A 13024-nucleotide genomic window follows, 5' to 3' on the forward strand; every position below is an offset into this window, starting at 1 on the left:
CTGACACAGCACCGGAAGGTGAGAGGCTGGTGCAAAAAGACAGTAGGGTTCAGCTCTGCTGTCCACAGGCTCACTAAGAGTTGGAATTGACCCCACAGCATTAACACCACCACCACTATAATTAACCAATAAGAAAATTTTAAAGGGTAAAAAATTTGACAGGCAAAAAAATACAAACATTCAAAACACAAGAGGTCTGTATCTGTATTCAACAATGGGATCAATACAATAGAAAAGACCATATTTAGACTGGAACAACTTCTGGAAATTCATGCTGCAAGGAAGAAGAAAAACTGCGGGGCAGCTCAACATTTTCTAGCAAATCAAAATAAAAATGTTCCTGCCTCCTAACCCCCAAGGGCAACAACAAACGGGTTCACCTTAAAAAAAAAAGAAAAAAAATTAGAGCCAACAAGTGTACTGCTGCCATCACCTACATCCTCCTGCTCCTCAGACCTGGGATGACAAGGGACTGAAGTTTTCCAACTCATCACAGCTTCTGCATGCCCATAAATATACCAAAGAAGACAAGTGACCTCTGATTTTTAGAGGCAAAACATAAATATAAACATAAACACACACACACAATGAACACATAACATAGAGATGGGAACACCTACAACCTCCAAGCACCCAGTCAAGCTTGGGCGATTCATCCACTGTTGAGTTACTAAGTCCCCTCAAGAGCTGAGACTGAGTACTCTGCACTTATCCCACAAGGAATGGAAAGACAGGTTTTAAACAAATGAGCATCAGGAGGACAAAGACTCAGAAATTAACATTTACACAGCTGCTGACTTGTTTCATCTGTCAATTCCGAAAGGATCAGAAAGCCTTTCTAGTCCAGATTCCATAGTACACGCAATGACAACACAACATAGAAACAGAGGTTTCTGTTTCTCACATCACTCACTATTACTATGTTATAGGTATTTTACTAAAAAAACGTAATCCGAGCAACCAGGGATTATAAAGAAGCTCCAATTAGGTGAAGTCTGCAAATTTCCAAATCAAGACCATACTGTTGCTTGACCGCACCATTCAACTGACCAGTAGTCTCTGAGGTAAGACCACCTCACCAAAACCAACGGAAGGATTCCAGAAAGAACCCCAGGAAGAAAGGACCAGCACAGCAACGGCCACATTAGAAAAGCTGTGGTTAACATGAGTCAGACTGTAGCCAAGAAAAAGCTTCAAACGATCTCAACCAATAGCAGGGAATCTGAGAAAGAAACCAATACACTTCCTAAAACCGATGTTCCCCAATCCCAGGACAGCTTCCCGATGGGTCCTACTGCCGTGAGGGACAAACAAGCGCTCCTCCCGTCCACTCTGAGATCTTTCTACTCCCAGACGCTTCCTGTTCTCGGTTCACCTGGTGGCATTCCTGTGTGGATGGATCTTAAGGGTGGTTCAACCCCCAGGTTCCCAATCTCCAGCAAGCCTGAGCTACACCTGGGGGTCCATCTAAGTGTGCACATCAATCGGGAGCCCAGGGGAACGAGGGGCGCTCAAAGAGCTTCAGGGAAAATGGAAACCGACATTTGGCTCACTTAACAGGAGGGCCCGACTCTTTTCATCTTTCTTTCTCCCAAAGCACCTTGCACCAGGTACTTGCTTAATGTGCCTTGAAAGGAAATAAAAAGACGACGGAGACCTACACTTAGGTTTTCCATCTTCCTGGACTCTGGTACTGTCAGCATTTGGGGCTCCCTGATGCCACATTTGGGTTGGGCCTGAGGTCATGCTCGGACCCCATCACCCTCGGGGTCCGGACTCGGGCTGCGTTATCTGTTTAAGTGAATAAAGCATGAGTGGCCTCGGTGGACAACAGAGGCCCTTAGAGACAAAAGGCCTCCTGTGCGCAGGACGTGGGTCGCCTGACAGGACTTCACGCTAATGGTCATTCATAGGCCTTTCGAGGGCTGGCCCTAAGGAACTCATCCTGGTAGTGTCTTGCACTTCTTATCGCCCCGCGAGTGCTTGGTCCTGTGGTTTTACGGTCTGAGGAACAGTTAGGCCTCGAAGGCCTGGCTAAGATGTGTGCACTCCGCACCCCGAGCTCCCGCCTTCCCCACTCAGTGGCGGGGCCCGAGTTTCCCGCCCCACGGCCCGACCAGAGGTTGGTGGCAGTTGGAGGCAGTTGGGACCGGCCCCAGCAGGTTGGAACCGGTCTGGGCCGGGCCGGAGGAGGAAGGGGGGAGGGAGAGGCCGCCTCGCGCTCTCCCTGCGCGCGTGACTCACGCTGGCCGCTGACGTCAGGCGTGCGCGCGCGGCGGGGGGGGCTCTACGTACGTGTAGTGCTGCGGTTTCTCGGGCTGTGCCTGCAGCACCTGAGCGGTAGCGGCCGGGGGCGCCGAGGAAGCTGCGGAGCCGCCGGGCCCGGGGCCCTTCGACATGGTCCTGTCTTCCTGCCTCTTCGCCGCTCCCCTTTTATTATTCAGTCTGCGCGGTCCGCGCCGAGGACCCAGTGCGCCTGCGCCGCGCCACGAGAACGTGAAGACCCCCCACACGGCAGCAAGGGTTGCTGGGAGTTGTGGTCCTAGGTTCCGCTGAAATTTTACCGTCGGCAGAGGGTTGCTGCCAAAGGGACGGACCACAGTACCCAGGGATCTTTGCAGACGGTGTCCCGGATGCTGGTGGCCCGCGATGGCTTCTGGGGATTGCAGTCCAGCCGCGTTTCTCGTCCCCACCAGCGTGCTTCCAGGTTCGTAGAGGAGCTTTTCCTTGAAACTGGAGCCCTTGGAGTAGAAGGGGCCCAGAGCTAGAGAGCGCTTAAGGACTTCTGTGAAACAGTTCCAAGTGTAATTTCACTGCCAACAGTGTAATAATTAACCTCGCTTCCGTACTTAGTGCAGTTTGGGCTTGGTTCTGATACCAGCCCGGAGCAGTGCTTAAGAACCTGTATCGCCCGTTCTTAGCTCTGGGTCTTTGTGCCGCGGGTACCTGGAGTCCGCGAACAGCCCCCTCATTCCTGCAGCCGGACTAACCGGAGAGGCAAGAAAGAAAAGTCTGCCTGCCGGAAGTCAGCTTGATAAAGCTTTGCTAAAGAAGAGCTGCATGATCCTCTATTCCCGCGCCTTTAGTGAAGCGTTACATAAACATTTACCAACCCTGAAACCTGAAATTCCACGACTTGGGTCCCTTCTCAATTCAACAGCTGGCCAGACCAACTTGTTTCCAGTACATTAGGGGCCAAGGGCGAATTTAATCTCCGTCTAGAATAGTCTCAGGTACACTGGCAAGTTGTAGGGGTGTTGGGAAGCATCACATTGTGTCCAGAGGAAGGGCCTGGGTTTGAGTAGGGGGTGCGATTTATAATCCACTCCAGTTTACTGCTCTGGACGGCAGCTTTCCTATTTGGGAAAATATGTCTCCTCTTCCCGCCAGTCGGACAAAGTTGCTCACTTTTCGGTCTTTGTCAGATAAGCCAGTTCCCCCAGACCTAGGTATTTGGTCTTTTTTATATTTTTATATATTTTTTTAAAGATTGGCACCTGAGCTAACATCTGTTGCCAGTCTTCTTTTTCTTCTTTTTTTTTTTTCAAAAGATTTTACTTTTCCTTTTTCTCCCTAAAGCCCCTGGCTACATAGTTGTGTATATATAAAATATATACATACATAAAATATATATATATTTTAGTTGTAGGTCCTTCTGGCTGTGGCATGTGGGATGCCACCGCAGCACGGCCTGACGAGCGGTGCCATGTCCGCGCCCGGGATACAAACGGGCAAAACCCCGGCTGAAGCGGAGCGCGGGAACTTAACCACTGGACCACAGGGCCGACCTGACCTTGGCATTTGATTGTGAGCTTTTACAAAGTTCTTCACAGATATTTTAATGCTTGTCACTTAACTTTGTTTTCCATATTGAATCTGCTTAAATCCATTGTTTTTAAGACTATTTTATTAGCTAGGATTATGTTAACTAATGATCATCTCATTAAAGAAACCCCGGAGAACCTTAGTGGGGTGTGTGTGGCGGGGAGGTGAATGGAAAATTGTTCGTTTGTAAGAATGAGAGATACTTATTTTATTTGGTTCCAGGTAGCCTCACATCAACAGCCAAATTTTCAGCCTATGAAGTTGAGAAACTGGTATTTCGTTTTTTAATTTAATTTAATTTAATGTTTTGAGGAAGATTAGCCCTGAGCTAACATCTGCTGTCAATCCTCCTCTTTTTGCTGGGGAAGACTGGCCCTGAGCTAACATCCGTGCCCATCTTCCTCTACTTTATATGTGAGATGCCTACCACAGCATGGCTTGCTGAGCAGTGCCATGTCCGCACCCGAGATCCGAACCAGGGAACCCTGGGCCGCTGAAGTGGAGTGTGTGTGCTTAACCGCTGTGCCACCAGGCTGACCCCTAGAAACTGGTATTTCTTCAATTGCCAAATCGATTGTTTAACCACTGGGGGGGTTTGAAGATGAAAAATTCCAAAAGGACAAATAAAAGGTTTAGTGTATTACTTTAATCCTATTATTAGATGCTAGTAATTGGTTTATATGTTATCCCAAAAATACCCGAGTGTGATTTGAATGCAGAAAATTAGCTCGTAGTGCTAGATTTTAAATGAATAGATATCATCAGTTTCAGAATAACTGTGTACTGGTAGAATTGGGAGATGATATCATCCAAACTGCTTAAATTACAAAAGAGGAAACAGGAACTCAGAGAGGTTAAGTAATTTGCACAGAGTTACTCAGCAAATTGGTGACAGAACAGGAACCAGGACAGTAGCCTAAGTGCTGCCTTCCATTCTGCATTGTTTTGGTTGTATAAACATTTTCAGTTGTTCCCCATTTCCTTCATTGCTTTTCCTCCCCTGCACCAACTTAGGAAAAAGAAAAACATGTCTGTATGACTGCCAAGTAAGAGGGACAAACTATTTCCCCTCATCATCCTTAATTGGATGAATGTAAATCCATACCTCGTTTCTCCTGGAGCAGCTTTAGATCCTCTCTAATAATCAGCAGAACTGTAAGGACACTAACTGGACTATGTCCCCTCTAGAAGGTGTGGGACAAACAGGGTTCGGGATCTGGGAAAACCTTGGAACACAAAGAGGGTGTTAACTTAGCAACCTGTTCCTTTTCCAGGCCATTTGAGCAGTCAAAAAAGATGACGGTATTTTTCTGGTTACATCCCAGAACACATGACGGCCTCCTATGCGGGATCTAGCTGGTGCCCAGTTTCTCAGCTTTAAACGGGTTTTGTCAACAGGGCAGGAGCCTCCATCTTGGTGTCTCTTGTCAGCATGGCATGAATGAAATAGCTTAATTTTTCCTCTACCCTAGACTTTGAGTAGAAGGCAGAAAGTGAAGTTGATGAAATTATCACATAAAAGTTTAGATGTATGATAATTGATAATTAAATACATATTGTATGTGTGGTGATTGAGAGGGCTGAAGCAATGAGAGGAATTTGGTACCAGAGATTGGCCCAAAGATATTTTTGCCATAGCTCCTTTTTCAAATTGTGCCTTTTTTTTCTTACTATGGATACTGAGAGGGGACCTTTGGTGTCGCCAATAAATTTTTGAGGTATTTGTATTAATGTACAATAATTCTCTGAGTTAAAATCTATATGAATCTGGTTTCACTACTTTTTATTTTAATAATTTAAAATATTCAGTGATCCCAGAGTAAGAACTATGGAGTACAATGCCCAAGGCTCTATTTCAATTTTCTGAGCTTTGTTTGGCTGGTCTTAACCTTAAGCCTGCCTTGGTATTTTATATACCTGAGTCATCTGGAGAACTGAATATTGCAGTCCATCCAAGACATTTATTTAGGCAAATGTAGGGATTACCATTTTTATACATTTGTCATGTTTCTTAAGAAGAAGTAATACTTTTCAGGATATACCATTAAACACAAAGGCATATATTTGGTTGTCTTTTGTTTACTCTTTATGGACATGCAAATGCTGTGGTAGGACTATTCCCATTCTAGCTGTAGTCATTTCTTTTCTTTTCTTTTTCTTTTTGGTGAGGAAGATTGGCCCTGAGGTAACATCTGTGCCAATCTTCCTCTATTTTGTACATGGGATACCACCACAGCATGGCTTGATGAGTGGTGCGTAGGTCCGCTCCCAGGACCTGAACCTGCAAACCCTGGGCCACCAAAGCGGAGTGTGCAAACTTAACCACTACACCACAGGGCCAGCCCCATCTGTAGTCATTTCATTCAGTTGAATTACATAATTCAAAAATATGTTGCTTAGTAAGTTACTTCTTGTTTAAGCGTATTGAAATCACAAAGTATTTTGTGACAGCCTAAGAACATACAAAACAGTACCTATAAAATCATTTATTGACATTTGTTTCTTTGGATCTATTATTTACCCCTCCCCATCCCGCCAAACAAAAGAACTGCTTCTTGGTTAAAATGTCTATGTGTGATATATAAAATACTTGGTAATACAACATGATTTACTGAATTCTAATTCTCTTTTACACTACGTACTTAACTATCAAAATGTCAATGAAAAGTAAATGATCACAGGGAACACATTGTATTTTACTTTGCAAAATATTTACAGAAATTTCGTGACCCCTCTCGCATTACATTAGCTTGAGGCATTTAAGGTTAGGCTCCTGCCCGTCCGGACTCTTAAGTCCTCATAGGGACCAATGCAATTCATTTGCATTGACTTTCTATTGTAGAGCTTTGGAACCAAGGGAAGGATCCAAACATAGCTCCATTTTATCCAATCAGAAGAGCTGCTTAGTGTTAAGCTCTGATTCGTCCATTCCTCTTTGCATTCATCCAATCATCAGGCCACTTTAACAGCCAATCAGCGGCCTAGGTATCCACCAATCAGGGAAAGGGTCCCAAGCACGGCCTTTGTGTCGGGGGATGTCAGCGCGTTGGCGAAAGCGCCCGCCAATAGAAAAAGTCGTTGGTGTATGCAAATGAGGGCCCTATGACGCACAGACGCAGCGTGAAGCGTGGGTATAAAAACGGAGGCACTGGGGGGGTTTTGAGCGCAGAGCGGTTTGGTCGTTCGTTGGTGGAAGTTGTTTTTGTTTCTTGGCCACTGCGGCGTTTCACTGAGCGGTAGAAGCGGTGTGGTGGTCGTGGGAGCGGTCTGAGACTTCGGCATTGGGTAAGCGTTTTTGGATTTATCCGTGACTTGAGGTCTCGCCAGGCGTTGATGCCGCGAGCCGTGGCCGTTGGGAGCCGAGTTGCCGGCTGGTACGGGCTGCTGGGGTCGCTGGCGTCGGGCGTGGGACCGGGAGGTTTTTCCCTTGGGGCTTCGTTGCGGAACCACGTCGCCGCCTCTTCCCCGGCGGTGATTCAGACGTCCCGGGTTCCGGGCAGCCGGGCCTCCGCCCGTCGAGGAGGGGAAGTGACTCCTCCCCGCGCCCCCCCTCCCGGGGGAGGCTGCAGCTCCTCGCCGCCTGAGTCATTAGGGGAGGGGGAGGAGGCGGCGGCTCTCGGCCATCTGCCGCCGCGAGGTGGGGTGCGAAGGGGCGGGAGGGCAGGGGCGCCGAGCCCGGCCCGCCCTCGGGGTGCGAGCGCCGCGGCCCCGGAGTCATGGGTGTCGTCTTTAGGTGATAGAAGATGGCCCGAACCAAGCAGACTGCGCGGAAGTCCACGGGTGGGAAAGCGCCCCGCAAACAGCTGGCCACTAAAGCTGCTCGGAAAAGCGCTCCCTCTACCGGCGGGGTGAAGAAGCCGCATCGCTACAGGTAGGCGGGCGGAGGGAAGCAGCGGCCTGGCGACGCGGGCGTGTCGGGGCCCTGGCTGGCGCAGTCGGCTAACCGGTGTCCCTTCCCACCCTCCTGCTCGCTTCAGGCCCGGCACCGTTGCGCTTCGAGAGATCCGTCGTTACCAGAAGTCGACCGAGCTGCTCATCCGGAAGCTGCCTTTCCAGAGGTTGGTGCGGGAGATCGCCCAGGACTTCAAAACTGACTTGAGGTTTCAGAGTGCGGCCATTGGTGCGCTCCAGGTGAGACGGCGGAGGCGTGGCGGGGCGGAGGGCTGTGTGTGGTTCTCCGCGGAGAGAGTTTAATAGTGTGGGTCTTGTCCTCAACAGGAGGCTAGTGAAGCGTACCTCGTGGGTTTGTTTGAAGATACTAATCTGTGTGCCATCCACGCTAAGAGAGTCACCATCATGCCCAAAGACATCCAGTTGGCTCGCCGGATACGGGGAGAGAGAGCTTAAGTGAAGGCAGTTTTTACGGTGTTTTGTAGTAAATTCTGTAAAATACTTTGGTTTAATTTGTGACTTTTTTTGTAAGAAATTGTTTATAATATGTTGCATTTGTACTTAAGTCATTCCATCTTTCACTCAGGATGAATGCGAAAAGTGACTGTTCACAGACCTCAGTGATGTGGGCACTGTTGCTCAGGAGTGACAAGTTGCTAATATGCAGAAGGGATGGGTGATATTTCTTGCTTCTCATGATGCATGTTCTGTATGTTAATGACTTGTTGGGTAGCTATTAAGGTACTAGAATTGATAAATGTGTACAGGGTCCTTTTGCAATAAAACTGGTTATGACTTGATCCAAGCGTTTAACAATTGGGGCTGTTAAGTCTGACCATACATCACTGTGATAGAATGCGGGCTTTTTCAAGGGTGAAGATACGAGTCGTAACCACAGTGTAACTTACAGTTTCCTAAAAAAAAAAAGTAAACCTGGCAGCTATAGAATACACTATGTGCATTTATAATAGCTATTTTATATATTGTAGTGTCAACATTTTTAAATTAAATGTTTTACATTCACATGTGGTGGGGAGTCTTGTCATTAAGGTGTGTGTAATTTAGAGTCCAGTTGGTTTTCTCCTAACTAGACTGCACTTGTTTTCATAGTAGTAAAATGCTTTGCGCATTGTACCTTGCATAAGTCCTCATTCTACCACATGTTAGCTAACCCTCTAGCTGATAATGCAGACACTAACGGGGGATTTTATTTATAAGGGCTCTAGAATATAATACAAGTTATTTACACCAGCATCATCTGTTACTAATATTCTGGATTAGTTAGTACAGCTTTTCTTTGTGTTGTGATTGGTCTCATAACTAGGTTGAGGTTTTGTCTACCGAGAGGAGACGATACCTAAGTTCTTTTCCTTGTGGAGTTTGTATTATAGTAACCCTTGGAGTGAACTTGCTGTGGGGGAGGGGCAGACAGATCCAGGTTACTGAAACTGCCAGTTGAGATGGGGTGGAGTTAGGTTACATCTGGTATGCAGTCCTGGGAGAACCACATTATAGAGATGGCCTTCTAAGTGGTTTTAAAATTTATCCTATTGAAGTTTTTAGGTCAATTATGTATGTTGACTAAATTTACAAATAAACTTGTTTATCCAAATAAGTCTCAAAAAACTACATTGAATGTGCAAAGCTTTAATACATCCATTGTCTAGGTTCTTTGTATCCTCAAGTTTGGGTTTAGCTTGTTTTCGGTTTTGCTTGGTACACGAAGGAACTTATTTATGAAAACAAAGCACGTAGAGTCCTTTGTAAAAGCGCTGTGATTGCCATATTTGTAGTGTGAGCTTAAGACAAAGTATTAATATGCCCCCCACCTTATTGTCAAGGAAAAAAGTACTTTCGTGTAAGGCGCAATAATAGGCCAAGGGAAGTACTGTAAAATTCTAGGGTTCAGATTTGGGATCTGTTCCATGAACCTGTTTGTGAAGCAGTTTATATCTTTCTATACAGCAAGTTAGTTAAACACAAGCCCATGGGTATAGAACTCATTTTTTCTGTGAAACGAGCTTGACCAGGGATGGCCAGGCGGTAATGCATAGTATGTGAGTGTCAGCAAGATGTGGGTGTGAGAGCCACCAGTTGTTGGATGAAGGCATTCTGTGTATTTGAAGCTAATAGTCTTAGACATTAATACCCTAGAAGCTTTTTTAGTAAGTTTGAATTAGTTTCACATTCAAGGAGCTTAAGTAGAAAAGCAAGCTAGAGTAGGTTTGGGAGTGTTGGTAATAATGAGCCTTACAAGGTACACACTGATAGAACATAATGAACTTGTTTATTGGAACATCCATCATAACCAGCTCTAGAACAATCACCGATCCTGATCATTTTCTCGCGTTGTATTTCTGAAGGACACTGAAATCCTAGACAATGGAATGTGCCGTGCTCTGGAGTGTCTCGCAGTGTCTACACAAGTAGGCAGAGAAACTTAGCTATGGCGATGAGTCAGCTTGAGTTTCTACCTGTGATAACCCAAGTGGGTGACACTTGAACTTTCTCCTCTAGTCTGCAGTTTGATAAAGAAGGTTCTTGGATTCTATTGAGCAGCTTGGAATTTGCTACTTAAATAGTGCAATTTGCACTTCCACACTTTGTTTTTAGCATACTTAAATCAGAAGACAAAAATATTTCTTGGTTCTAGGAAGCCGTGCACCCGGGCTATCCCTGGGGTTAGGTGGCGGAACACAGTCTGTAAGAAGAGCACTCGAAAATTGGAGCTGATGAAGGTATCCTGTGCCCCTCATGGATGAGACAAAAATAAAGTTTTTGAAGTTGAGACTTTCTCACTTTGTTAATGGCTTTCATTTGACTAACATCTTTTTTTCACAAAATTTCCAGTGGGGAACTGTCCTGGAAGCGCTGCTTTCTGACTGAGCTGGGGCTGGGGAGAGAGCACTCAGTAATGAGACAGGCAGACTCATATTATTGTGATGTGTGTCACAGTTTGCTTGGGACAGTGCCAGTTTATGCCTCTTGAACCTGTCTTGATAGTCCCTCTCTTCACTGTTGTCTGTCCCAGTGAGGCCAAACCAAGCCTGGGCTGGGTAAGTTGAGGGTTACAAGGGCCAGAAGTTCTGAACCAAGCCATTGCCCTTGTCCTGGTTTGTGCCCTTGAGAGGGTAGCTGAAGAGCCACGTGTTTGTCAAATTGCTGGCCAAAGGCCAAGTCTCCCCCAGCTGAGGTAGCCCCCAGTGTCTGCCCTCCACATTGGTTTCTTCTCTTATGCAGTTAATGTGTCTTTGAACTCCCTGAGCCCATATTTCTGGGTCTTTAAAATTATTCCTGCTTCGTCCCAGAACTGGTAATATGTGGACTAGATTATTTAAGGAACAAAACACAGAAATTACATCCTACTTACATAATACAAGGTGGTAGAAAACTAGGGAGGCAGGCACTTCAAGCTTATTTCCTGAGATCTGTCCTTTGACAAAAGATTCACTGTGTCAGCCAGAGGGAAGGAGAAAGATGTGGGAGAGGCCAGCAAGGACCACTTTATGTCCCTAGCCAGACCAGCCCACCCTGCTGCTTCGGCCCCAGGCAGGGACCTCTGCTGTACCCTGACGGATGTCTCGGTGTAGGGAAACAGGCTCTGAGTTGATTGGAAACACCCTCCCACTCGTTACTCACTGATTTCCCAGCTTAACAATGTGTCTTCTGGGGTCCCCCTTATCTGGCTCCTTGCAAACACCAGCTGTTGCCTGTTATTGGGTGTCAGAGCTGGGGTCTGTGCAGCAGTTGGAAAGCAGGCCCTTTCTCGTGGGTCACCTTCAGGTAGGGCAGCAGAGGGTGGACACAGTCCTGTCAGGTGTCATTGAATCACAGGACACTTGAGCTTGCCCCTCAGTTGTGCAGAATGGGGCCAGCCTGTGTTTGGGAGCAATAGGGGAGGGCTGGAGTCTCAGGCCTATGGCCAACTTAGCCTGCCACAGAGAACAGTGTGGTGTGTGGTCTTCACCACACCTTTCAGCTGTTGTCTCATTGCAGGTGGTGGAGTCCACTGGACATGAGAGCCTTGAGCTCCCACCATGGGCATCTGGTCCCCATCCCTACCTCCCCAGCCCTTGGGTTGGGAGCATTTCACAGTCACCTCACCAAGTCAATCACAGCCCACTTCCTCAGCCCCACCCCAGGCACTCGTCTAAGACCACACAGCTGAGCTGGCTGCACTTTGCCTGGGCCCCCACAGCCTCTTCCTTCCCTCACCCCAATGGTGGTCCCACCTGCCCACTGTGGGCATTCCTCAGGGATGTCATTAGTCTGGACCACTCCATCCAGTTGGGCCTGGCTTCTGGCCAGCAACTTCAGCACAAACAGCTGGCCTTCCAGCTACCTTCCACAGGGCAAGGCTAGAGGGAGGGAGGGAGGAAGGAAGGAAGAGCCAGGCCCCTGCCCGGGTTGCTATTCTGCAGCACCCCCAGGGAGAAGGCTAAAAGTGCCCTCGGGCCAGGTGGCTGGCCTTTTGGCTCTCTTGACTCCTCTGTCAGCAGTCCTGGGGAATGAGCAACGCTGTGGGCTGAGGTGAGTACAGCTGGGCTGGCTTTGAGTTTATGCACAGAGAGGCTGTTCTGTGAGGAGGAGCCAGAGGCGGATGTCCTCCTTCCTCGGGTGCCTGCTCCCTGTGGTCCTGCTGACTGCCCAGTGGCCCCTGACAGTAAGGGATCCCATCCAGATACCACTCTCATTCCAAGCAGAGTAATGGGACTTCTATGTGATGTGCCCCCACCCTGTCCTGGTGCCCTTACCTGTGCACCATGCCCAGTGTCCAGCAGGGGCCCAAATCCTCGGTCAGGCACACCCAGGAGCAGCACGTCTTAGCTTTCTGCCCCGAGCAGAAGACACTCCACCCTCCCCCCCCCCCCACCTACTCTGCCGCCCTTCCCTATGGAGGAAGTTAAGAGGTTCTGCAGTCACCTCCCCACCAGAGAAGCAAGGAGAGGGGGCTTCAGTGAGGCTGCGGTTCCTGACGGGGCCAAAAGGCCATACATGAACTGGAAAGGGGTGCAGAGGGGCGTAGTTGGGCAACCAGGGTCTGGGGTCTTATCTCTGACGGCTGCCCACTCTGGTTCAGAAAGCTGGAGTTCTGGGAATATACACAGTGGAGTGGAAGGTGGGCAGAAAGGAGAAGTCCGTCTCAGACACCAGCAGTTCCAGTGAGAAGAAGGGCTCTGGGCAGGAGAGGCCTGTAGGCTGCAGGCTCAGGGCAGGGCCTTTTACTGAAGGGTGTGAAGAACTGCACTCGTCCCTGTGGAGGTGGGCTCCATTAAACCCTGCTCCCTTCCCACCCTCTCTTTTGGAC

At 47.9% G+C, this 13024-nt stretch overlaps 2 protein-coding genes and 1 non-coding gene across 9 annotated transcripts in view; 2 read left to right on the plus strand and 1 right to left on the minus strand.

The window, feature by feature from the left end:
- The window catches only part of UNK (unk zinc finger), a 35942-nt gene extending 33513 nt beyond the window's left edge, over positions 1 to 2429 (minus strand). For all 6 annotated transcript variants that reach the window (XM_005597150.4, XM_070226898.1, XM_014738562.3 and 3 more), the window contains exon 1: positions 2296 to 2429. In XM_005597150.4, coding sequence (XP_005597207.1) covers positions 2296 to 2399 — 104 coding nt within the window. In that variant the 5' untranslated portion in view covers positions 2400 to 2429. The remainder of the gene's footprint in view (positions 1 to 2295) is intronic.
- A 142-nt stretch (positions 2430 to 2571) lies between these two features.
- H3-3B (H3.3 histone B) lies at positions 2572 to 10511 on the plus strand. Of its 2 annotated transcripts, XM_070225750.1 has the most exons (7): positions 2572 to 2707; positions 3644 to 3807; positions 4048 to 4097; positions 4245 to 7110; positions 7559 to 7696; positions 7803 to 7956; positions 8044 to 10511. In XM_070225750.1, exons 5-7 carry the CDS (start codon positions 7569 to 7571, stop codon positions 8170 to 8172), a joined length of 411 nt encoding a protein of 136 aa, XP_070081851.1. In that variant the 5' UTR covers positions 2572 to 2707; positions 3644 to 3807; positions 4048 to 4097; positions 4245 to 7110; positions 7559 to 7568; the 3' UTR covers positions 8173 to 10511.
- On the plus strand, positions 7052 to 7187 carry MIR9105 (microRNA mir-9105). Its single transcript, NR_128132.2, has one exon. It is a non-coding gene; the product is annotated as a microRNA mir-9105 (primary transcript).
- Positions 10512 to 13024: the final 2513 nt, after the last annotated feature.

This window comes from Equus caballus, chromosome 11, assembly GCF_041296265.1.
Source record: "Equus caballus isolate H_3958 breed thoroughbred chromosome 11, TB-T2T, whole genome shotgun sequence".
In the NCBI taxonomy this organism is placed as follows: Eukaryota; Metazoa; Chordata; class Mammalia; order Perissodactyla; family Equidae; genus Equus; species Equus caballus.

Excerpts from the sequence above, each read along its gene's own strand:
- H3-3B (XM_070225750.1), top strand. The coding sequence starts at position 7,569 with ATGGCCCGAACCAAGCAGACTGCGCGGAAGTCCACGGGTGGGAAAGCG. Across the intron at positions 7,697-7,802 it reads AAGAAGCCGCATCGCTACAG|GCCCGGCACCGTTGCGCTTC; the intron begins GTAGGCGGGCGG and ends TGCTCGCTTCAG. Across the intron at positions 7,957-8,043 it reads CGGCCATTGGTGCGCTCCAG|GAGGCTAGTGAAGCGTACCT; the intron begins GTGAGACGGCGG and ends TGTCCTCAACAG.